Below are 22,906 nucleotides of genomic sequence, written 5' to 3'. Positions count from 1 at the left end.
GGTGCTGTGCCGCTGCTGATGCCACCCTCCAGTGCCACCAGCCGCAGGGACCCAGGGCCGCGCCGCTGCTTCCAGGCTGGGAGGAGGAATCCCGCTCAGGTGGGTTGGGGTCTCATCCTGGGTTGCCCTGGGACAGGGGTGCTCAGCACCTCGCAGGATCGGGGGTACGGTCACCCCAGGGTGTGACAGCCTCCGTTTCCAAAGGACAACAGGGGGCACATTCTGAAAAAGGTGCTGAGCCTGCAGCAGGATCCGGCCCGGGCAGGGAAGACAGTCCAACACCCGGAGCAGCTCTTGCCAGCGTTGAGCCCCGAAACAACGGTGATGGACTCCCCCCGCCCCGGACTAAATGCTCCCCAATCCAACCCGAAGCGGGGCGTGCGGGGCCAGCTGCGTGCTGGGGACACAGCCGAGGTGTCCCCAAACCCTGCGTGGGGACAGGGCTTGTGTGGCCCCAGTGGGACCCAGGGGCCGGAGCTGGAGAGCCAGCCCCGCGCAATCAACGGCGACAAAGCCTGGGCAGCAAACACAGGTAATTAGACTCACCCAGAAGTAATTATATTTGTTCCACTCGGTTGAACTTTGTAAAGTAATTAATAGGGGATGGAAAGCGACTGGGGGGGGGGAGGTTAAAGGTTTGTCCGCAGCAGCAGAGGGAGGTTTGTTCCTCTGGGCGACAGCAAACTCGGACACCACCGAGTCCCCCCAGCAAGACACCAAGAGGAGAACACCCACCCCCCACCCCCCTCGTGTTTCAGGTGGGGAAACTGAGGCACACGCAGGGGTGGGGGGCTTGCCTGAAGCCCCTCAGGAGGCCAAGCAAGGACTCGCCGCCCCCACCCCCACCGCAAACCCTTGCCAGACCACAAGGTTCGGTTGTTGGCTTTGGATTTTGTTGGGTTTCCTTTTTTTTTTTTTTTTTTTTTTTTAAATTAATCACAAGCAACCAGGTCTGTCTCTCGGAGAAAACAACAAAAGGCACGCACAAAAATAAAGGAAAAAGTCCAAATGCCTGAGAAAAACAACGCCAGGTTAGGAAAGCCATTTCTTGAGACACTGTTCGGAGTTTTATTGGCAACAAGGCTCTGCCTTTCACATGCTTGGTCCCGGCTCGTGGCCCGCTGCCTTTTCCCACCGAGAACAGCAGTGGAAAGCGGAGGGACCGGGAGCCTCCGCACCCCACCGAGATAGCCCAGGTGGTCCCACGGGAGAAACCCGGGCTGGCCCGGATCGGTCCCCTGCACCCAGCCCTTGGCACACGCGGCCGGTTGTCTATTCCCTCCCCACGGGAATAAAACCTTCCCCGCTGGTTTGATCTCGCAGCAGCCGGCGGTGAGGGCAGCCCAGCCCCTGCCACCTCCCCCAGGGAGAAGCCCCGGCAGGGCCAGGGAGCGCTGGGGGCAGCCAGCGCCGGGTCCCGGATCGTTCCTCCCTGGAGGGTCCCACCAGCAGCACTGGTAGGGCTCTGCCCTCGCCCCGCTCGGAGCCGCCGAGCCCGGATACCCTGATTCCCGCTGGGCGCTCCCCTCTCCTCTAAATGCCCAAATCCCCCTTGCAGGGGAAGCCTTGGGATACACGTTTCTATCCCACCTCTTCCCGGCAGACCCAACACTGCAAAAAAACACGTTAGGGCAGAAATTACCTGCGGCTCAAAGTGCCCCCCCCCACCTCTGGAGGGGTCCAAAGCCCCAGAGGCCGTACCCAGGCATCCTTCCCAGGCGAGGAGAGGATGGGGAGAACAAGGGGTGCACGTTATAAATATAAAATCATTATCTGCTACAAACAGAAGACGTATATTGTACATCTTTGACCCATATACACAAGAACACAATATACACAGAACGCCTCGGAGGAACGGGGGCTTCGCAAGGGGGTTTCAGGAGATGCTGCTCCCCTACCGGCCCCCCGCGCCTCCCCCCGTGCTGGAGGGGGCTGTACCGACGGCACATCAGTCACCAAAAGTCCCCTCAAAGGAGTGGTTGTGTCCCCCCCCCCCCGCCGTGCCCACCCCGCTGCCCTGGGGGAGAGGGAGGCGAGGAGGATGGGGAAGAGGAGAGAGGGCAGGCATGAGGGGCTCCCTCGCGACCCCACAAAGTGCTTGGGGTCTCCGGCCCCCTGGAGCGAAGCCGGCCCCTGAGAGAAACTTCTTGCCCTGCTGCCCTCGGGGGGAGGCGTCTCCGGCCAGGCGGGTCTCTGATAAGGCATTTTCCTCTGGGAGTTGGAGCGAGCGGTGTCAGCCGGAGCAGCCGGAGCAGTGCGCGCGGTGGCAGGTTAACACGAGGCAGCGAAGCCAAGGTGGTCCCAGCCGGACAAGCCCAGGGCCGGGGGTGGAGAGGACAGGAGGGCTTCATCCTCGGCTCAGTTCATCTGTAAAGCTGCCCCCCCCCCCCCCCGTCCTCCCCCAGCCCCTTCGAGCCTCTCTCCCTGGCTCGAGCCACCGGCACAGCGTGAAATACTGACGGTCAGTGGAGTGGCACATCCAGGCGCATGGAGTGGCAGACAGGCACACGTTAAAAGTTAAGACAAGAGTCGATGTGAGCTTTGTACAGCGAGGAGCAGCTCCCGGCCGGAGTGTCCGAGGACTTGGGACGACAAAAATGCCACAGTGATCAGATCGGGCCAGGACGAGGGGGTGGGCACGGGGGAGAGGAGGGAGTCGAGTCCCGGCACCTATCGGCGGTAATGATTGGGGGCATCCGCAAACATGTATTTGAGTCTGTAGGCTTCGGCCAGCAGGAGCCCGATTTCTTCGTTACCCCAGTGTATCGTGGGCAGGTTTTGTAACAACATCAGGAGGCCCTGAAAGAGGGGAAGGCGCGATGGCTGGGGAGGCTGAAGGCAGAGCCCAGCTCCGGAGCAGGCTCGGAGGCAGCGGCACTAACTCTTGCCCCCCACACTCACAGGTCTGAAAGGCTCCGAGGCAGCGCTGAGATGTGCTCGCGTCTGGAGCTGCATCAGTGAAGCGCCTCAGATGCCTCCAAACCGCTTGAGATAAAGGCTGCTGCCACCCCAGCGGTACAGCCAGACAGCAGAAGGCAAACACAAGGGATTTACCGTGGGCAGAGCCCGGGGAAGAGGTGGGATGTGATGTCCGGACCTCCAGCAGCGCTCTGTCCTGAGCGCTGAGGCTCAGCCGTTAATTTTAGACAAAGCCCCCGGGGCTGGATGATGTCGGAGCCAGCCTTGAGACGTGTCCATGCTGAGCTCCCAGCCAGAGCAATTCCCTCCCCTCTACCCCCCAGGGAATTACCCCCAACTGCAGGGTCTTACCTGGAAGTCTTCCTCATCTAGGATCTCCTTCCGCCACTTGATCAAGAAGGCGGCGCAGACGTACAGGTGGAAATGGGAGAATCCTTCCGGCTCCGACTGCGGACAGCAAAACGCCGGGTCAGCTCCTGCAGCTCAGCTGGAGCACGTCTTCCCTGGACACAGATGTCCTGCTGGGCCACCCATCACCCAACCGGCTGCGAATGTCCCAGGGCCACACTGCTCTGCTTCCCTCATCCCCCCAGCTGCGCAGCGCTGCCGCAAGACCCCCGTCCCCCAGGTGCAGGGAACCGGCCCCCCCGTCACCAGCCAGGCAGGGAAGGCAGCGGGAGCCTGCGTACCTGGTAGGTGTCCCAGAGGCGGATGGTGCAGCGAAGAGGCAGCTCCCTCATCAGCAGATTGTTCATCCAGCGAAAGGCAAACTGCAGGTATTCCACCTCGTACTTCCTAAAGTGGTTATGTACCTGCTCTGAAACAGCACATTTCACTTACACACCTGGGGACCACGGTGCCCCAGCTCCCGCGCACGGCACTGCCCTCAACACACGCGTTCATGCACGTTCAGGCTGAGACCTTGCTCTCCCAAACACCTCCACCTGCCACCCCGGGCCACCGGGCCAGCCAAAGCCCATCCCCAGGAGGTTTCTGCTGACCCTACCCTGCCCTGCTTCCTTACGTCTTGCAGCCAAGGGTCTACCCCTGCCCTGAGCACACTGCTTGCAAAGGTGACTCCAACCTCCTCAGATCCCCCTGTCACCTACCATCGATCCGGCTGACCAGCTCCTCCAGGGCTTTGACTTTCTTCTGGATCCCTGGCTGTGCAAAGGTGTAATTATCCTGCAGGGAGAGGCCAGGAGTCAGAAGCAGCAGCTCTCACAACAGCTAGAAATGACCAAAATCAGATCCCCAGCTCCACAGGGAGCCAAGATCACCATGAGCCAAGGAGACATGGCTCCTGAGCACCAGGATCATCTGCCTGCCATGAAATCCCTAGTCAGGGCAGCACCCACCCACCAGCCGCAGCATCTTATTCCTCCAGGATTTTACCCACAGATTTACCTCAGTAAACCAGCAAAATCTCCCTGATGCTGGGACATCAACCCTGGTGGGGCGGCAGTATTAAACACCAGGCAGGCAAGCTGGCAGCAAAGTCTTGTGGCTTTTTTTTGGTTTTTTTAAATCGGTTGGAAACAGGAGTGCTGAGGTACTAACAGACTGCCTCCTGTTCTTACCTCTGCCGCCAAGAGTGGTTCCAAAGAATGTTTATCAATATGGTGATAGGCGCTTTATATGTGTAATAGACACAGAGAGATGCCTGCACTGCTACCCCAGCAAGGGGAGAAAAACCTCCCTGGCCCCAGAGGCTCACCTGTATCCCGTCTAGCAGCTTGCTCATGCACCAGAAGCTATCAGCTTCGATACTCCGCAACACATCCTGTGACAGGTTCGTCACGTCAAAGTTCTCCACGTCCTCCTCTGCAAAACACAGAGAAGAGCATTAGGAGGATGGGGGACACTGAGGGGCTTCATCAAGCCAAGGCAGGGCAAGAATAACTACAAGGCTCCCTGCGCAACGTGAGCGACCTGCCTGGCGCACAGCACCCACGCGCTGACCTACTGACGCAGGATAACTAACCCAGGGGGTTAAAGGACCCCCAAAATCTCAGCGCCGGTGACCTGAACCCAGCCCAGCTCCCCGTGGGAGGGATCCCACAGCGCTGCCGCTGTTGTGGTCCCTCTGGGACGAGGGCTGTGCGTGCACCAAGCTCCCAGCACGTGGGACCCCTCTAGCTGGAGCGCATCCCCCCGTGGGTGACGGCAGGTCTCTGCCTGCTGGCAGCACCACGGGGAGAAGCGAATCCCTGGCTGCAGCCAGAAACCAGGGAAGGAAACGCTGCCCTTGGCCTGGGGCAGCACAAGGGAGCTCGGTTCCCCCTCCCAGTCAGATTCAGCATCATCCCAGGACTGCAGCCCAACAGAGGTGCCCAAAAAGTGGCTGCCAGCTCTGAGAACCCACGAAGAAGAACTGCCAAAGCCTCAGAAACCTCTACAGGAGAGCAGGACTCTCGGGCACAGTTGCAAGGACGCAAAAGCACGTGAACATCTTCCTGGAAAGCAAAAAGGCTCCGAGTTAAATCCAGCGCAGAGCCTGAGAGCAGGGAGAGTGCTCAGCTTCAGAGAGCTGCTCGTCCTCCTCCTCCTCCTCCTCCTCCTCCTCGAGCCCAGCCGACCGGAGAGCTCCAGCCGGCAGAAGCAGCCCCGTTGCTGAGATCTGTGCAAGCTTGTTTTTCAAACCCAGTGACCTGAGGGCCTGCCAGGACAAGGGTTAGTGGCAGCTCTGTCCCCAAAGGGTACTCACGGAGTGCAAAAGGCTGCCCTTGCTTTTACATGGGCTTACGAACCACCCCCAGGAAGGGCAAGGGAGAGATCAAGTGCCTCAAGGGTGGGACAGCAGCGATGCTAGCTGAGCTTGGAGCAGAGATCACCGGCTCTGGGCCAGGCTCACCTTAACCCGGAGGCTGCAGAGGGCAACAGGCACGGGAAGGCAGTGGAAGGTTGGGAGGACAGGCAGGAGACACAGATCTGGTCCTCCTGACCTGCCAGCTCCCTCCCTTTCCTCCTCAGGAGGAAAGCACCCGTCCTGCTGCGGTCGTGCCACTAGATCAGATCAACAGATGCCAGGGCTGAACTGGCCCCTTTCCAAACCCAGAGGCTTGGAAATCCTAACAAGTGTCTTTGATCTTCTTTGGAAAAGAGCAAGAGAGGAAGACGGGGCTTGGGGATGGAGCCGGGCCACCCTCCTGGCTCAGACACGCCGCAGGGCAGCTGTCGCAGGCTGGCAGCGTTGTGAACGCTGGCACCAACAGATGGGCTGCAGGATGGGAAGGTCAGAGCCAGTGGCTGACGCTGCTCTCACCTCTGCTCCTCCTCCAGGGCAGAGCTCAGACCCACGGCAAACTGCCACCAGGAGCTTTAGGGACAAGCAAGGGTTTAACCCTGCATTAAGCTGGCAACCTTGTACTGCAGAAAGGGCAGCAAAGCTGTTTTCCAGCTGCAGGTCATCATCCCAAACTAGCACACTTCTGCTGGCTTCGCTGCAGCCACTCGCAAACGTTCCAGGTAACGAGACAGGCAGGCAAAATCTGTTTAATACCCATTTTCCCCACATAATTCCCCCCCCCAGAGACAGGAGGACAGGCAGGCAAAGGAACAGGACGGGGCCACGTGCAGAAGGCCTCCCCCACGGAGCTCCAGGCATGAGGGCAGTGATGGAGAAGGGGACGTGGTGACCTGCCCGGGTGACGGGGAACACCCCACTGCTTGCGCTGGCATGGGGACAAGAGGAGCAACTGCCAGCACGCCAATGTCAAAGCAGAAGAGTGGCAGGAGATCCCCAGCATGAGCCGACGCACACGTTGCAAGAAGCTTTGGAAAAAAAACACCCAGGTCTCTGGAGTGCGTGGCTCAGCATAAACATCTGCTCGGCAGCATCATTAAAGAGGCCACATGGAAAGGAGGGAGATACTCAACATATGGCTCTGACGGGGACTGAAAGGCAGCCAGCGGCACGGTGACAGCAGTCGGGACACTGCTGGCGGCGTCACAGGGTGCCCAAGGGCAGCTGGGGCTCGGGGAGAGCAAAGTTCCTGCGAGCGACATTTCGACAGGGCTCAGGGTGGGCAGAGGAGAGGGACATCACAGTCCCACTTGAACCCCTGCCTCAAATGCCAGGCGGGGCACAGGTTGGAGCAGAGCCGAGGAGCCAGGGCTCCAGCCTCCCCCCCCCCGGCTTCCCACAGGGGAGCTCCGAGGGCTCCCCGTATTCTGGCAGCCGGGGCTCAGCGCAGGACGAGGCACGCGGAGAACAGCGCAGCCCGGTCTCGGCTCGCAGCTCTGCAGAGTCAGGGGCGAGTCTGCCCCACGTGCAGCGAGCGACACGTCCAGGGCAAAACTGGAGTTCAGAACAAGGCTGATGTGGCAGCCTGGGCTGGGCTGGCTGCGGTGTGACTACGAGGCTCCCTGTCCCTTCACCCAAGCTCCACGTCTGCTCAGATGGAAACAGAGTCTTAATTTAACCACGATTAGTATTTATATATACATATATTCTAACAAAGCCAGCTAGGAGTGAGCAAGATCAATACTTCCCATGGCACTGCTCCCCTCCGCAGACTCAGTGAAATGCCAAACAGGTCCCCAAGCCGGGACAACCCCTCATACAAGGCTTTGAACGGGGGATGGAGGCGGTGTCATACACCGAGATGGGCACAGAGCGCTGGGAGAGGGTGCAGGGGCCGGCCCGGACACTACCTGGGGATGCTGAGCTCCTTTCTGAGGTCTGTCACTGCCATTTGAAACGCAGACGCAAGCCCTGAAAGCTGGGAGTGACTCTGCAGCAGGACAGGCTGCGGACCCGAGCTGGGAGGCAGTTTTGGCAGGACCAACAGCTCAGCATCCCTGTGCTTGCTGGGTCCTCTCTGGAAAAAGGGGCATATGGTTTCCCCGGCAGGTGCCAAGGTGCCATCCCTGCCCCGGTTCCTCGCACGCCAGACTGCCTCTCTCCATCCTCACCGCCCCAGCAGCGCTGGCAGCCTGCGCCCGTCCTACCCCGAGGGCAGCAACAGCAGGCTCAGCTGCCCCTGCAGCCTCAGCACCTCCCTCGAGCTCTTCCTCATGGCAGCACCAGCTGAAAACAAGCGCTGCTCAGCAATCTGGGGCAGAAGCCACCGAGCAGACGGGAGGAGGAATCGCTCCAGCTACGGATCTGGCAGTGGCAGGGGCCCAAAGCGCCCGTGCTTGCTGCCAAGTAGCTGAAGGCAGCCGTCTTCGCGCAGGAGGCAGGTAGAGCATCACAGAAGGTGAGCCAGCTTGCCGCGCTGGGGGAAAGGGGGAAACGCAGCAGTTTTTGCTACCCCGTCTGCCAAGGGCTCACAGCAGTCTGCCCAGCACCTGGAAGGAGCACGAATTTTGCATCCAGACTGGGTGCACAGAAAAAGCAACTTGTCCAGCTGGCACTGGAGGAGGAGGCAGGGGAGGCTCAGAAGCGGGGACTGGGAGCTCTGGGGAAGAGCTGCTTCTCCCTGCTGCTTCAGCCTAGCTGGTATTTTCTGAAGTTGGTCAAAGGGGCACAGACGCTGGACTCCAGGCATTGCCCAGAAAGAGGGAAACATCAGCAGCAGGACCCTTTCAGTCAGGCTAGGGAGAGGCAGGGGTCATCCAGTTGCCAAAGCATCCCAGGGCAGGCAGAAGAAACCGCTTCCTGCAAACATTTTTCACTCACTGGTCCCATTACCTCCTTCAGGACCCGGAGGGGCGTACACCCCTCCTCCCCACAGCTTCTGTGGTGAGGACGGAAAGGCATCAAGTCAAAGACACAGCAGCACGGCCAGCCGAACGGCTCTAACTATTCCCCCAAGCAAGCTGTGTTTACTCCCTCCGTGCACAAGGGCTTGGGAGTTTGCTGGGTTAATGCTGACTGTTGGTTTGTTGCTCGTGTCAACTCCAACAAAAGGAAGCTGCCAAATTGTTCCTCGAACGTGCCTGAAAAGCTACAGAATGTGCTCGATAAGCTACAAACCATCCCCCTGCCCAAAGGTGTCCCCATGGACACGTTCTAGCCCTTGGTGGAAGCCAGACAAGCCCTCTGAGGGATGTTTTAGACCTTGGTCTAGTAGCTGATGTATAGCGGAGATGCTATCGGCCAGACACATTAATCAGCTGAAGAGCACCAAGGAGAGGTTTTAACTGGATTTGCAGGAAAAATTGATTTGTCGTCTGCAAATGCAATGCCTGCCCAAAGCATGGGATGATGGGTTAGAGGCCTACAGTGAACTGGGAGCTGGGGATCACCCTGTTACCGGCGGCGCGACTGCTTTATAAGAAGCCACTAGGCTGAGCAGTAGGAGACCAGGGCGTCAGCCTGGCCTTGCGCTGAACACCTAACCAAAGCCAACAGCCTGTGAACCCCCCCGCCTCCCCCCGTGAGCTCTGAACCACACCGCAGCCCCTGGAGAGCTGCAGGGTCCTGCTGAGTCAGCCGCTGCGGGAGACAGCCCTCCGAAAGCTCCGACACAACCGTCCCCGGGAAGGCGGCGAGCGCAGGAGCCAGCTGGCAGCACAGCGGGTCCTTCTAGCATCCTGTCGTCAACAAACCACCCGCTCTGAAAGGAGAGCAGGGGCAGCAAGCGCAAGAGGTTTGAGGATGGAGCCAGTGCTGGTGCCAACTTCCCAGAGCTGGCTTTCAAGGAAAGGCAAGGGAAACTTTTCCAGGCCGGTTGTACGCACACCGTGGAACGTGGAAATACCCTCAGCTGACACACAGGTATGCCGGCCCTCAGCAGCTCCGTGCGCAGGGGCTGCCCGAGCCATACAGATCATCCCCCTTCCCAAGGGGATACAGCTGGGGAAACAGCAGCAGGATTTCCTCTGAGCAAGAGAATTGCCACCGAACGGCAAGTTGCCCCTTGGCACGTGCTGCGCAAGGGTTACCGCACTGTGCAAGGCTTCTTTTAGCTCTCCTGCTGCACGGGCTGGGGAGCAGCACAGATTTGGCTAATCCCGGGATCCTGGGAATTGGTGATCCAACACGGAGAACCTCCAGACCTGCCCTGCCCAGCACCATTCTCCAGGGCCCTGTCAGCAAAGGCAGCTGTAGAGAACAGGCAACGCTCAAACCAGCGACCGCAGTCCTGTTGCACAAGGGGTTACGTCACACCGAGCGCAGCTAGTCCTTTCCCACCTACATTCCAGGCAATTAGTGATCTTATCCTGAACTTCTGAAGGCTACAGACCAGGGAGCAGGTGGCCACCGAGCCAGCCCGTGACCTAAAGGCTGGCTTTGAATCCCAGGCTCTGGGGACAGAAGGGGACGCACGATGTCGCTTGGCCAAATTCAACTCAACGTGTCTCACACGGAGGGTTTTTTTCATCCAACACAAGTTTCAGAGCTAGCTGGAAACAGGGAGGCGGCATTCGGAGGAGAGGAAGCATCAGTGTGGGGTGAAAACTGCCCTGGAAGGTGGCGAGAAGCACGACCAGCAGCAGGTGGACAGGCACAATGCAGCACAGCCTCTGCAGCCACATGCAGAGAGCGCTGAGCCCCAACACCAAGACGGTACAGGACTGCAAGAAGTCACACCAGGTACCCACAGGCAGCTCTGATGCTTCACGCCAGCTCCCTTCTGGCACAGGTAACTCCCTGTGCACAGCAGTGCTTCCAACCCAGTGAATTAATCCTGAGCAACCAGCCTGCACCAAGACGAAGTGCCACCAGTGCTACTCAGGAGATAAGGCACAGGAAAAACCACTCAAAGGGAACCTACTCAGACCCGACTCAACAGGCTCTTGACCTTCCAGGAAAGGGAATTCACTCCAGCTGGCAGCAGAGCCACATCTTGTGCCTTCTCCTTCAGGCTGTGAGGAGCAACAGCACTTCCCAGGGATCAATCCTGACCACACAGGCGGCTACGGTAGAAAGCGAGATGGCTTATTTCTCTGTAACGTCCTCAGAAGAGGAAGCCTTAGCTGGATAGTGGAAGGCTTCCAGTGGCATCAATAAGCTTTGGATCAGACCTTAAAAATATTTGTTCAACAGGATTTCTGTCGCTAGTAGCGTCTTATAAATTCCTTTGTCCTTCTGTTTACAGTGAAAGTTAAGAGCCTTTAGGCATAGGGATTACGGCATCCCAGCGTTAACGTCAACCCCAAACCACAGCTAGAGCTGGAGAAAGAATAAATCTGCTACGGGTGGAAATGCCTTGAGCTCCAGCTAAAAGCAACTGCCTGACAAGAAAGGCAAAAGCAGCAGGGAGAAGTCAATTTGCCTTCTCAAACCCTCAGCTTGAGAAACACGCCTGTACTAGCAGCACGGGACAGGAATTTTTATTTCAATAGTTTTATTTTACATTCTCAGCAGGGTCTCTTTGTACTTCATTCATTCTTCCTAGAGCAAGGACTAGCTCCAAGCTCAAGCTTTGAGAGAGCCTCCCCTCCCCAGCTGCGTATCAGGGCTTTGCCTGAACTCCCTCAGCACCCAAAAGACCCCACTTTCCTCCAAGCTGTAAGGATGTGAAACGCATTCCAATGGAAATCCACCCTTCGCGCTTCAGCTTCTGCAGAGCTCAGCAAGATGAGGAAACTGAAGTCAATTCAACCAGGCAGCAAAGACACAAGAAGAGGTCAAGACGCACCTCGAGCCTGGCACAGGCACTGAAGGAAGAACACATCGCCCCTCCAGCAAGGCAAGCTTTGCTGCTGCCAGCACTTCACGCCATTTCAAACACCGTGGTCAAGAGGCAGCACCGTGCTTCGAGCGGCAAATGTCACTTACCAACATACTCCGAGAGGAACACAACAAAGAACGGAGTGACCAGGTCATTGATTCCCTGTACGTAGCCGCTGGCCGGGTGTCGAATGGCCCAGATAAACAGGATTCTTTCAAAGATCTAGGGAAGAATGAGGGAAAGCAGGTACCTGCGTTAGCCGTGCACAAAGGAAAGGCAGAAAAGTGTAACTGCTAAGCTCAGGGAGCAGAGATCATGCGCTGACAGGCTTTTCTGCAGCAATACGAGTAAGATATGAAGCGTACAGGTCCTCGGAGAGACTCCGTACGATCCACAGATCCCACAGACAGGCCAGATTTCACAGAACGAGGCAGCCCAGGCTCCTCATCAAAGAAACGCAGACCCAACTTTTCAAGATGCGGGTGGTTTGAGACCCCTTCCACCCCCAGGCCAGGGCTGCCCATCAGCAAAGCAGCACGCCTGGCCGATCACCTGGGAAGCCAAGGCTGTTATCAGCAGGGTACTCACATCACAGATTGGGATAGCTCCCCACAGAGCAGCCTCCCCCCTGCAATCGATGTGTTATTTCCAGACTGTCCCAGTGCCAGGACACAACGCTCTGACATATCACATACACATGCTGAGCTTATTTCCAAAGAGGACAGATGCCCACGCCTCCTGGCCACCTCTCAAACCCATCCCTGCCTGGGTTTCTCACATACTGCTTTGCACAAAGGAGATTTCGTAGCAACACAGAACTGATCTTCTGTTCTGGTTCAGATGCCTTGAATTTGTCTCAAAAAAAACCAAACAAAAAAAAAAAACCCCACACAAACAAAAAACTTCAGGTCTTTTATCAACCATTGGCTACATCTCGCCACGAAAGAGCTGATCTCCTAACCCCTGAGCTCCAAATCTGATGTCTTTCAGAAACGTGGGACAAGACCAGACAGTTTCAGCAGGTATTTGCATCTGGAGCTGCCAGCCAGGGAAGTTTCCCTGCAAAGCTAGGGATGTCTAGGCAGTGAGATCTAACCCCCCCACACACCCCACGGCAAATGTGGGGCAGGAGCTTCGCTCCCCCTTACCTCCTGGACGAGTGGCTGCTGGAAGAGGGGGATGAGCGGGTTGGTCCTTGGAATGTCAATGTGGATCTAGAAGAGAAGGTGGGTTATATACACCAGCCATGCTTTCCGGGGCCACAATAACTCATCACAGGCTACCAGAGAAGAATCCACCCCTCAGTGTCTCCTCAAGCAAGGGCTACAGATGACAGCTGCACCGAGAAAATCATCTACAGTTTCATCTCCAGTCTCTTCTGCTCAGGTGTGGGCAGGTGGCCAGAGCTGGGAAAGATTTGGGGTCTGAAATCTAGTTATGACATTAATTTAGAGAAGACTTCAACTAATACCCATAAGAAGATGGACAGAAACGTGGTACCCTGTCCCCAAGGAGACTCCTACTAGTTACAGCTAGAGGAAGCCCCAGCATGACCCCAGCTGCAGGGACAAGTAGCAGCAAGAGGGAGGAAAGGGATGTAACCGAGGGAGGAAAGGGATGTAACCGAGGGAGGAAAGGGATGTAACCGAGGGAGGAAAGGGATGTAACCGAGGGAGGAAAGGGATGTAACCGAGGGAGGAAAGGGATGTAACCGAGGGAGGAATCCAGGCGACAAGCAGAGGGCTTGTACCTGTCGGTAGGTGTCTTGATGGTGCTCCTCATTCCGGGAATCGTAATACTGCTGGATGAAACCAAAGTACTCCTCCCGCTTGCGTTGCAAAGTCAGCTTTCGCCGCTCCATGTTTGCGGGGAGATAACCCTGTAGCAGGAAAACCCACATCAAGGCAGACCCTCTTCCCTCACCACAAACCATCCTCTGAAATCCTGCCGGTCGGCTGTGCACCCAGAAACATCAGGCACAGAGACACAGGAGCTGGGGAAAGAGCTTTCCCGGGATTTGGCTTTCCCAGCCCCTGATGCCTTTACTAATCTTGGAGCGACCCAACTTCAGGGGACCCGGTTTCCCAAAACAGAGTGAACCACACGTTCCCAGCACCAGGATGGGCTTTGTGCTCAAAGATGTTCCAATTACATTTCCTGATCAAAAAAACCCCAAAACCCCCCCCCAAAAAAAAAAAAAAACCAAAGAACAAAAAACCCACCGCTACAGCTCACCCATAGGCTAGGCACAGGTACAACGAGAGCAAACGTGGTTACGGGCTAACATGAAGGTCTAAGAGCTGCACGTCCCTGGCTCGGCACATTCCCCCCCGATTCCTGCGTCACAGCTCCGAGTACTCACTGAGAGGAGACGCCACGTCACAGGCCGGACCTCCCTGGGCACGCCAGGCCAGCTGCATTTCCTCAGCTCATCTGCAAACGGACAGTGGTGGCAATGGATTAGATCCTAGGCACGTCCAGGCACCACTACACCTAGAAGGAGAGGAAAGCCCAGTCTGCTCCTGCAGGCTCTGGAGACACTGAGCCTCCAGGAAAGCTCCACATTAGCGATAACTGGGGATGTGGGGCTGCGGCAAGGGGAGTAGAGATGATTTCAGCTCAGCCTGGGCACAGAACTGGTGGCTGCAGGGGCTCCAGTGTGCTGCAACCTCAGTTCTCATCCAGAGCCCAGCAGCCCCCAGTGATGACAACCATCATCTGCGAGATGCAGAAAGGCTGGGAACAAACAGGGAGCTGGTGGAGGACGTTACCGTCTGCCGACAGAGCGGTTTGTGCAACCGTCTCACTTGGTGCCACTGCAGGTAGTAATTTTTTCCACCCTGGAGCAGACCCGTTTACAACCTGAAGCAGGCAGCAGGCCCCTCTGCCTTCCCCTTCCCACCCGCAGGCACCCCCGTTTTGTCACACTCACCCAGGTCTGTGTTGTGGCTGGAAAGGAGCTGCCGAAACTTCTCCAGGCGGGTTTTCTCCCTCACTGTCATGGGGGGAGCACCCGAAGCATTTTGGTCAGAGATTCGGGCGACAAGCGGAATGACAGGTCGAAGGGGAAGGGACTGCTGCTTCTGGAGGGGGGTCCGCACACAGGCCTCCTCTGCAAGGAGCAGATGCTGCAGTTAGGTGGGGAAGACCACCGCACCTCTCCAACCCTACCCCGCTCCTCTGGCTGCTGTCAAGAGACCTGCCACCGCAGATTTCACCCCTCTCCTCCCCAGCAAACAGAGCATCACTGGCCCACTCTGATGGATCAGCTGCTTCACAGCACCTGCTGCGGCTCTTCCATCATTTCTCCTTCCTTCCTCCTGCATCCAGACTCCCCTCTTCACATGGGAGGCCATGGGCAGAAGGACACAGGAGATGAGGCAGGAAGAGCTGTGGGAATCCCAGAACTGACCTTCAGATCTGCTCTGCTCGCCACTGATCTAAATAGTGATCAAGCCAACTGCGAGCACAGCGAGGAGGCGCTGAGCTGCCAATGCCACCCGCTGGCAGCAGGGACCAGCTGGGTTACTTCCACAGCCTGCGACAAGGCACAGTGAGCAGGGAATGACGCTGCCCAATTCCCTGCCCAAGCTGCACCCACCTGGGGCCAACAGGACCTTGTCCAGACCTTCACTAAGAGCAGCACACTGGGCCACCAAGGACGCAGACAGTGAGCAACCCTGAGCAAGAGCTTAACAGATGTCCAAAATCTGTTAGCACCCAGAACACGGGATCCTCTGGGACAGACGTGCCTGTATGCAGTATATTGAGCAGCAGAGGACAGTGAAGCGTTAAGGCCAACCCTCCAAAAATGGCTCCTTGGAGTACAGCATACTACAAGGAGGTGAAAGCCCCTGTTGAGCTTACGGGCTGTGCCATAGCTGCTCGCCCATAACATGTGAGTAGCAGCAAGCGGCTGAGTTCAGCGGTCAACAAGGAGAGCAGCGGAGCAAGAGGCTGCTCCTGAAGACAGCTCTTACCAGACGTCCTGGAGAGCTGGGCCTCGCTGCTGGACTTGATGACCTTGCAGTTGGTGGGCATGTCGCTGAGAGCAGACTGGGTTCTCTCAGGTTTTGCCCGCAGCTTGCTGTGGTTCTCCAGAACCTGGGCTGCCGTGGCCTTGGCCACTTTAGAGTTCAGAGTTTGCAGAGAAGAAGAGGAGGAAGAGAAGTCCTCATCTTCATCATCACCGATGTCCCAGGCATCACTGGTATTGCGCGCAAACTCATGAAAGCTGGAGGCCTTCTTGCTTTTCATAGGCAGCGCGTTGGCCTTGGAGCGGTCCTTGATGAAGCTGGAAGCCAGAGAAAAAACAGTGGCGGAGTTATGCTGTTAGACGGGTCCATTTTCTTTCCTTCCCTATGTCCTCACTCCAATCAGCCAGTCCCTTTTTCCAATTTCCCTGTTCCTCCTCCCAAACCCAAGGAATATGTTACGCCTCTCTGGGCTGCCAGGAGGCAGAGCCTGAGCTGGTGAGATGGCCGGGCATGGAGGCCACAGACAGCTGGAGAGGCGCCAGGCTTCCCGGTTCAGAAGGGCAAAGGGGGAGAGATGTACCATTTCTCCGGCTCCACCTCCCCTTACCCTACAGAAAACAGGTAAATCAACACCCAAACAGTCCTGCAACCTGGGGAGAGGCATGTCAGAGGGTAGACAGAGCTGCTCCGGGCTCGTGGGCACTCCTGGTACAGCAGTGATCGCTCTCAGACCGATCAGCCCGGTTCTTTTTTTCAGGCACAGGAGGAGCCTTTGCACTTTCCCTTAAGCTACAGGAGTCAAAGTCCACCACCTGAAGCGTCACAGAAAAGGGGGAAAGCCTTCACGGCCACACAGCACGAGACAGGGACAAGGAGGCAGTTCAGAGCAGCTCTGCTTTTTCCTGCCGGGAAGGGTGCTGCGGTTCTCCAGCCTCGCAGCTGCCAGGCAGGTCACCGACCCTTCCTTAAATTCCTCTGTCCCTGAAGGGCAGCAGAAGGCTCAGGCGTCACTGCTAAAAAACGTGCCCGTCTCCTTTGATGTGGCTGGGCCGATCTGGATTTCGGGCCACAAAGGGCACCAGCAGATACGCTTTCCCTGCCAGCTTTCGCAGAGCTCCAGCCAGCGCTGCACCCCACTGCTGTCCTCCTCTGCTGGAACATCACAGTGGGGAGGGATGCTGGAGATCTCCACCCAGTGCAGGACCGAGCCAAAAACCTGCAAAGCCTCGCGGCCTGCGTCTCCAGGAGATAAACACTTACTTTTTGGTGAGCCGGGGATCCAGCGGAGGATGTTGTGCTCCATAGACAGGTTGAATGCTGCAGGAAGGGGAAAGAAAAGAAAGACGACGATGCAAAAGGCCACAGAGCACCCACGAATAATCCCCTCAGCCTAGACTGGGGTCACGCCTCTTGCCTGCTGTCAGGAGCTAAATCCAAACCAAACGCAACTTCAATAACCTTCTGTCTTCAAAGCCTTAGAGCCAAAGTGCCACATTCAGTTGAAGATTTGCGCTTTGCAAAGCAAAAAGAAGCCTTGTTTAAACTCTTAGGCTCTCTCCAGCCTGAGCTGGGATTTGAGATCCACTCTTTTCTGTACCACCGATTTACTCCAAGCGACCACATGTCTCAGTCCCCCTGCCTCATACACTGATGTTCATTCTCTTCTCCACCAAGGGGATTTCCAGGTTTGGGAATTCACCCTTCTGAGCCCTGAGGGACACGGGGGGACTCCAGCCTGTGACACTGGGGCTCCTCTGCAGCACACTTGAGGGTTTGAACCCCACGCTGGCTCTCAGGCTCGTGGCAAATGCCACGGCGAAGCAGCATCTGGTAGGGTACACAGTTTGACTCAAGTCCAAATCCCAGTTTAATTAACTACTTCCTATGTGGCCTGACATGAGTCACCATGTTTCAGGAGTGGGACAGGGAGCCCAAGGGCTGCAGGCACTACATGGGAAGCATTACCTCAGAGAGGAGCTACTAGATGAGTGCTCATCACTAGTTTTACAGGCTCTGGATGCGAGACAGGGATCCTGAGTTATCATCTCCGCTTGGGTAACCATTCACAGGCACCCCACCCTGAAAAACCATCGCCAGAAAGCAAGTCCTCCCCATCCCCTGGTACGTGGCACAGTCCCGCATCCCACGGCGGAGACAAGGGCCCATTCAGAGCTGTCACACAAGGAACAGGCTCCCCTTGGGTCAACAGAGCTGGCTTGGTTTCCAGGAGCTGCAGATGGTGCCCAGCAGTAAAACGAGCAGAGCCCAGCCGTGTAGGAGGGGAATGGCAGCCTGATGCAGCTGGGAAGTGCGCTGGGAACCAGTTGATGCTGGGGAGGTGGCAGCAACAGGCCCAGCTGGCAGGGGAGAGATGCAGAGATCCAGGGCAGAGGCTGGAAACAACTACAGCACAGAGAGATCCTGGTGGTGAAGCCTGGCGAGGGGTGGGCTCGCCGCAGCAGCAGCCGTCCCTCGTGGCTGGAAGCGCTGAAAAGGCTCACTGTGTTTACCCACCAGCGATCAAGCCTAGGAAAGAGTTTGCTGACTAATTAGCATCTAGGAGTCAGGACAGCTATTAAGCAGAGGCACCCCCGTGGGTGGGCATAGCAAGCAGATTATCAGGAGTAAGAAAAACAACCCCTCCAGATCATCGCTGCTTCCCAATGACTCATGGCAGCTCCTCACAGGAGCCGGCAGAGCCTCTCCGATAGCCAGCACCGGGCTCGCACTGTCTCGTGACGGCAGTCGCAGCGCTGCTCCTCTCTGCACAGGGACCCACATGCAAAGGCCTGAACTTTACCAGCCAAAGGGACGATGTGTGTTAGACACAGAGGAGGGGATGTGGCAGCCAGCTCCGGGTGAGGAAACCCTTTCCTGGGGCTCTGAAGCAATCAGCCGAGGTCTTCACTGGCTAATGGCTGATACAAGGGCAGAAGGTCCCACCACCCAAGCAGCATTTTTTAAAGAATTTGAACCCAGGCTCCTCGCTCCAAAGAAAGCATCCTGAGCTGATCTAATTGCACAGCCCATCAGCCTGTGCTCCCACACAAACAGATGCAGATGACAGTCTCCTTTCCAGCAGGCTACAGAGGCAGGGCTGAATACCACCATCCTGCATCGGCGAGCTTGAAGGTTTGCTGCGTGAAGCAGGTTCTTCTCCCCAGGTCTGTCCCATCTTCACCGACTCTCTGCCCTATCTACCCATGCAGAGGGTGCAACAGGCTGGGCAGGAGGAGCGCAACAGGTGACTTCTAAGATCCACGAGCATATGCACAACTGCAGATGACAGGTTTGTGCCGTAGTGTCTGTGGTAACCTCGATGTGTGATCCCGCTCCTCCAGCTCACGTCCCTGCAGCTGACTCCCAGCAGATCCTACGGCTCCCCACGAAGCTGCATTAGCACATCCCACTGAGAAAACCGAGGCAGGGGAGCGATACCACCAAGTGATGTTCAGTAACTGCACTTACTCACACGCACTGATGCAGCTTAGCTAGATGAATCTGCTGTCTCCAAGCTTAACTCCCCATCTGAAGCTGTCTTTGCCTGACTTTTACTGGGACAGAAAGCTCAGGGCAGGCACTGCCTCTCAGCAAACACACCACCGCGTCAGGAGCCGAGAACTAAGCTGATGCTGTGCTCCCAAACTGACTGGATGAGTTGCCTGTCCTGTCCCAGTTTAAGCTCTTTGGGACAGGCATTTCTTGTTACTCCTATGTTCAGTGCCTGGGACAACGGCTGCAGTATCTGCGTTACGCTGCTCCTGAGGAGATCATTGCAGGGGGTGTGTTATTGACACTGCAGCAGAAAGCACATCCGTGAAACCTCAGTGCCACACAGAACGTATTTACTCCTAGCAGATTCTGTTTCTTTCCTTTTAAAACAGCATTTAAATTACCTTCCCCTGGAGCCTGGCTGCCCACCTCCCTGAAGAGCAGGAAATAAACAACCCATCGCACAGGATACCATACTAGACCAAGCGGCCAACGCATCCCCAGAAAATTACTGGGTTGAGAATTCGCAATGCAAAAACCACAGAATAGTATTGGAAACACGAAACATTTACTCGTTGTGCCACCTTAAATCTACAGGGCAAAAGCACCAACTAAAAGCTAATACAACTAAGCGACCAAATGCACAAAGCGTCACAGAAAAGGAAGCTAACAGTCTCCAAATCTTTACAAAGCCTCCCTCTGCCAGCTTGTCAGGGCAAAGAAAGGAGGGAGCCAAGAATCTGTACGGGAAGATCTCTCAAAGGTCAGGCAAAAAAAGAAGAAAGGGATCTAGCGACCATGGATGCAGCACGTCCCACCTCCACCTTTCGTGGATGTGCTGCCAAAGACCTGTCAGTAACCGTCCCTGGAAAGGACCAGCACGCAGGGTATTTAAAGGTCGTAACAAGGCTCCTGGACAGCAAGATATTTGCCAAGCAGCCAGCTAGGAGCAGGGGAGAACTTTGCCAAAAACTTGACGTTGGAGTGTATTGTCTAGGCAGGACTGGCTGCCTCCCAGACCGGTTCACCTGGTTTGAGTTTTCCAAGCCAAAGCTCCAAGTCACCCGCTGCAGAGGAGAGAGATGCTGTCTTAAGCCCACCAGCTGGAAGCGTGGCTGTGACCACCGGGTAAGGGATGGGAGCAAGCAGGAGACAAAATGACCCAGGGCGAGCAGAGCACTTTCTTCCCCCATGAGCAGAAGGCGAGGAACCCATAGTGCTCACTGCTTTCCCTTTGCTTGCCACAGACCTGGATTGTCCCACCAACCTGAGGGAGCCAGCGCGGCAACAAAGAACCGAGTGAAAGCACATTAGAAAGAGATTTAACTGGCCTAGCAGGATTTAAAGCCAACTAAGCATTTCAGACTTCGTCCACGCACCAGGAGGGGAAGGGCAGGGTTCAGATAAGGCAAATGAGACAAACGTGAGGCACACCAAACGGGAACAGCACTTGTGAAAGCCTTCGTCGCAGAGAGGTGGGTGCCCTCTCCCCATGGGAGAAGTAGAGAGCACCTCCTTCATCACCACCAGCCTCTTCTTCCTAAACCCCGCTCGATTCAGACATTTTACTTGCTTCTTCCATCCCTGGGTGAGTGTGAGTGCCTCAGCAGGAACCAGGACATGCCAGCCAGAGGAACCAAAGCAGGGGAGGTGCACACAGAGAGCCCCCACAGACCCTTGATCCGAGCAGATGTGGAACAGGGGTGACACCCAGCACAGAAAAGGATAATGGGGGGGCACGTGCGCTGGCAGGGGCACCTATTTGGGACAGAGCTGCTGCCACCCAAGGTGACACCTCTAAGGGCTTTGGGAAGGGATGAGGTTTCTTCAGTATCTCTGGAAAGGAGGACGGTACAACCCTGGCTCCCAGGGGAGTCTGCAAGGTCCTGATCCCCTCCACCCTGCTTCCCACGGGGCAGAGGATGCACACAGGGGGTCCCCGCAGCCCCCACACAGCCTTGCCCTGCCCTATAGGTGAGGGGGCAACCCTGACACTACCCCTGTCCCTTACACAGGGGGCTTTCCTCCTGCAAGATTCCCCTGCAGGGTGCCTCTGGCATCTGCCCTATTGCAGGGGGGAACCCCAGGACCCCCCAGCCAGCTCTCCTGCCCCACAGCCAGGGTAGATACCCCTGGCACCCCCCCACCCTTGCAGGGGGGAACCCCAGGACCCCCAGCCAGGGTAGATACCCCCGGCACCCCCCCACCCTTGCAGGGGGGAACCCCAGGACCCCCAGCCAGGGTAGATACCCCCGGCACCCCCCCACCCTTGCAGGGGGGAACCCCAGGACCCCCAGCCAGGGTAGATACCCCCGGCACCCCCCCACCCTTGCAGGGGGGAACCCCAGGACCCCCAGCCAGGGTAGATACCCCCGGCACCCCCCCACCCTTGCAGGGGGGAACCCCAGGACCCCCAGCCAGGGTAGATACCCCTGGCACCCACCTACCCTTGCAGGGGGAACCCCAGCCCCCAGCCAGCTCTCCTGCCCCACAGCCGAGACAGACACGACTGGCACCCCCCGAGCCTTGCAGGGGGGAACCCCAGGAGCCCCAGCCAGCTCTCCTGCACACCCCTAGCACCCCCCAACCTTTGCGGGGGGGAACCCCGCGCCCCCTAGCCCCGTTGGGGGGGTGGTGCCCCTGACAACCCCTTCCCAAGGCAGAGGAGCTGCTCCAGCTCCCCTGCCAAAGGCCCCCAGCTGAGGAGGGGGGGCTGCGGCCCTTGCACCCCCTCCCCGGGGAGCGGGACGGTGGGGGGCCGGTACCGGCCGGGCCAGGCCCGCGCTCACCTGCCCGGCAGCTTGGCACTCCGCTTCCAGAACTGCCTGCCGCTCTCGGCCGCCATGGCGGAGGGGAGGGGTGGGCCCGGCCGGCCAGCCAGCGAGCGAGCGAGCCCACCGGCCGGCCGGCCCCGCGGCGCAGCGGCGGAACGCGGAGGAAGGCGGCGGCCCCCCCGCAGGCCGCCTCACCGCCGCCCGCCCGCAACCCCCGGCGGCGCCATCTTGGCTCCGGGCAGGGAGAACGCCGCCATTGGCCGCTTCGGGCAAGGCATTGCGGTTCGGCCAATCGTGAGCGGGAGGAGGGAGTGACGTATGAGGAGGCGGGGTTTGCGGGGCTCGAGGCGGGGCTGTGTGAGGCGGGAGAGACCATCTGAGGGGGGGAGGAAGGGATTAACCGTCGCGCCCCGGGCGGAGCAAACCACTAGCACCGTGGGGCGTGGAGTGGGGCGCGAAGGCGGCGGTGCCTGCGTGGGCCGGGGGATGGGCCGGGGGAGCCCTGAATTGGGGAGGGCGGGTGGAGTTAAACACCGCCCTGGGGAAGGGGAGAGACCATTCACGCTGCGGGGGGGAGACACGCCCAGCAAGTACCTGGGTGAAACCATCGGGAGAGGGCGGGGGGGGAAGGGGGTTAAACCACCCACAGGGCCGCGGGGGGGAGCTGGTGGACGGAGTCGTGCGCGGGGCGGGAGGGACACACTGGCTGGTGACGGGGCCCAGCGGGGTCCCCGTGGCACCCCGGGGTGGCTCTGCTGGCACCCATGGCTGTCATGGTCCCCTCAAGAATGTAAAGCCATTTGGGGCCATTTCCAGCTCCCAGCCGAGCCCTGGTGCCAGGTGTCCCCTCATAACGACACCCGGGGTGAGGGAGAAGCTGCCGTTATGGGGCATACCGTGAGGCGCAGGTGGTCACCACGGGAATAAACTGAGGAAAAACTTCACAAATATCAAAAAAACAAAAACTTCCCTGGTGACGTGGGACCCTGCCAGCCCTCAGAGCACTGCCATTCCTCTCATGCCCTGAGAAGAAACGCCATCGCAGGGGTGGCCAGCAGTGACAGGGCCTCGATGGCGGCGGGAATGGGCACAGAGGGACAGGGCCTGCTGTCACCAGCGTCCCCGCGCTGTGGGGACATGGTGACCTCCTGCTCCTGGGGGTAACGTGCGATGGCCT

The 22,906-nt window shown here is 57.8% G+C and overlaps 1 protein-coding gene across 2 annotated transcripts; it reads right to left on the bottom strand.

Annotated features, from left to right (window-relative positions):
* Window positions 1-1,748: 1,748 nt before the first annotated feature.
* Window positions 1,749-21,987, bottom strand: TBC1D22B (TBC1 domain family member 22B). 2 transcript variants are annotated; one of them, XM_056362009.1, is made up of 13 exons: window positions 21,745-21,985; window positions 16,724-16,780; window positions 15,467-15,780; window positions 14,419-14,598; window positions 13,849-13,919; window positions 13,237-13,365; window positions 12,635-12,700; window positions 11,594-11,708; window positions 4,637-4,743; window positions 4,029-4,104; window positions 3,609-3,736; window positions 3,271-3,366; window positions 1,749-2,799 (listed from the first exon to the last, which is right to left on the bottom strand). In XM_056362009.1, exons 1-13 carry the CDS (start codon window positions 21,798-21,800, stop codon window positions 2,671-2,673), a joined length of 1,524 nt encoding a protein of 507 aa, XP_056217984.1. In that variant the 5' UTR covers window positions 21,801-21,985; the 3' UTR covers window positions 1,749-2,670. The 2 variants fall into 2 exon arrangements, with proteins under 2 accessions (XP_056217984.1, XP_056217985.1); XM_056362010.1 differs by having other exon boundaries at window positions 2,662-2,799; window positions 3,271-3,422; window positions 21,745-21,987.
* Between the last annotated feature and the right edge of the window lie 919 nt (window positions 21,988-22,906).

The sequence above is a fragment of the Falco biarmicus genome, chromosome 16 (assembly GCF_023638135.1).
Source record: "Falco biarmicus isolate bFalBia1 chromosome 16, bFalBia1.pri, whole genome shotgun sequence".
NCBI classification, from domain to species: domain Eukaryota; kingdom Metazoa; phylum Chordata; class Aves; order Falconiformes; family Falconidae; genus Falco; species Falco biarmicus.
The sequence above is the reverse complement of the archived record's forward strand: the minus strand, read 5'-3'. Positions and strand labels throughout refer to the sequence as shown.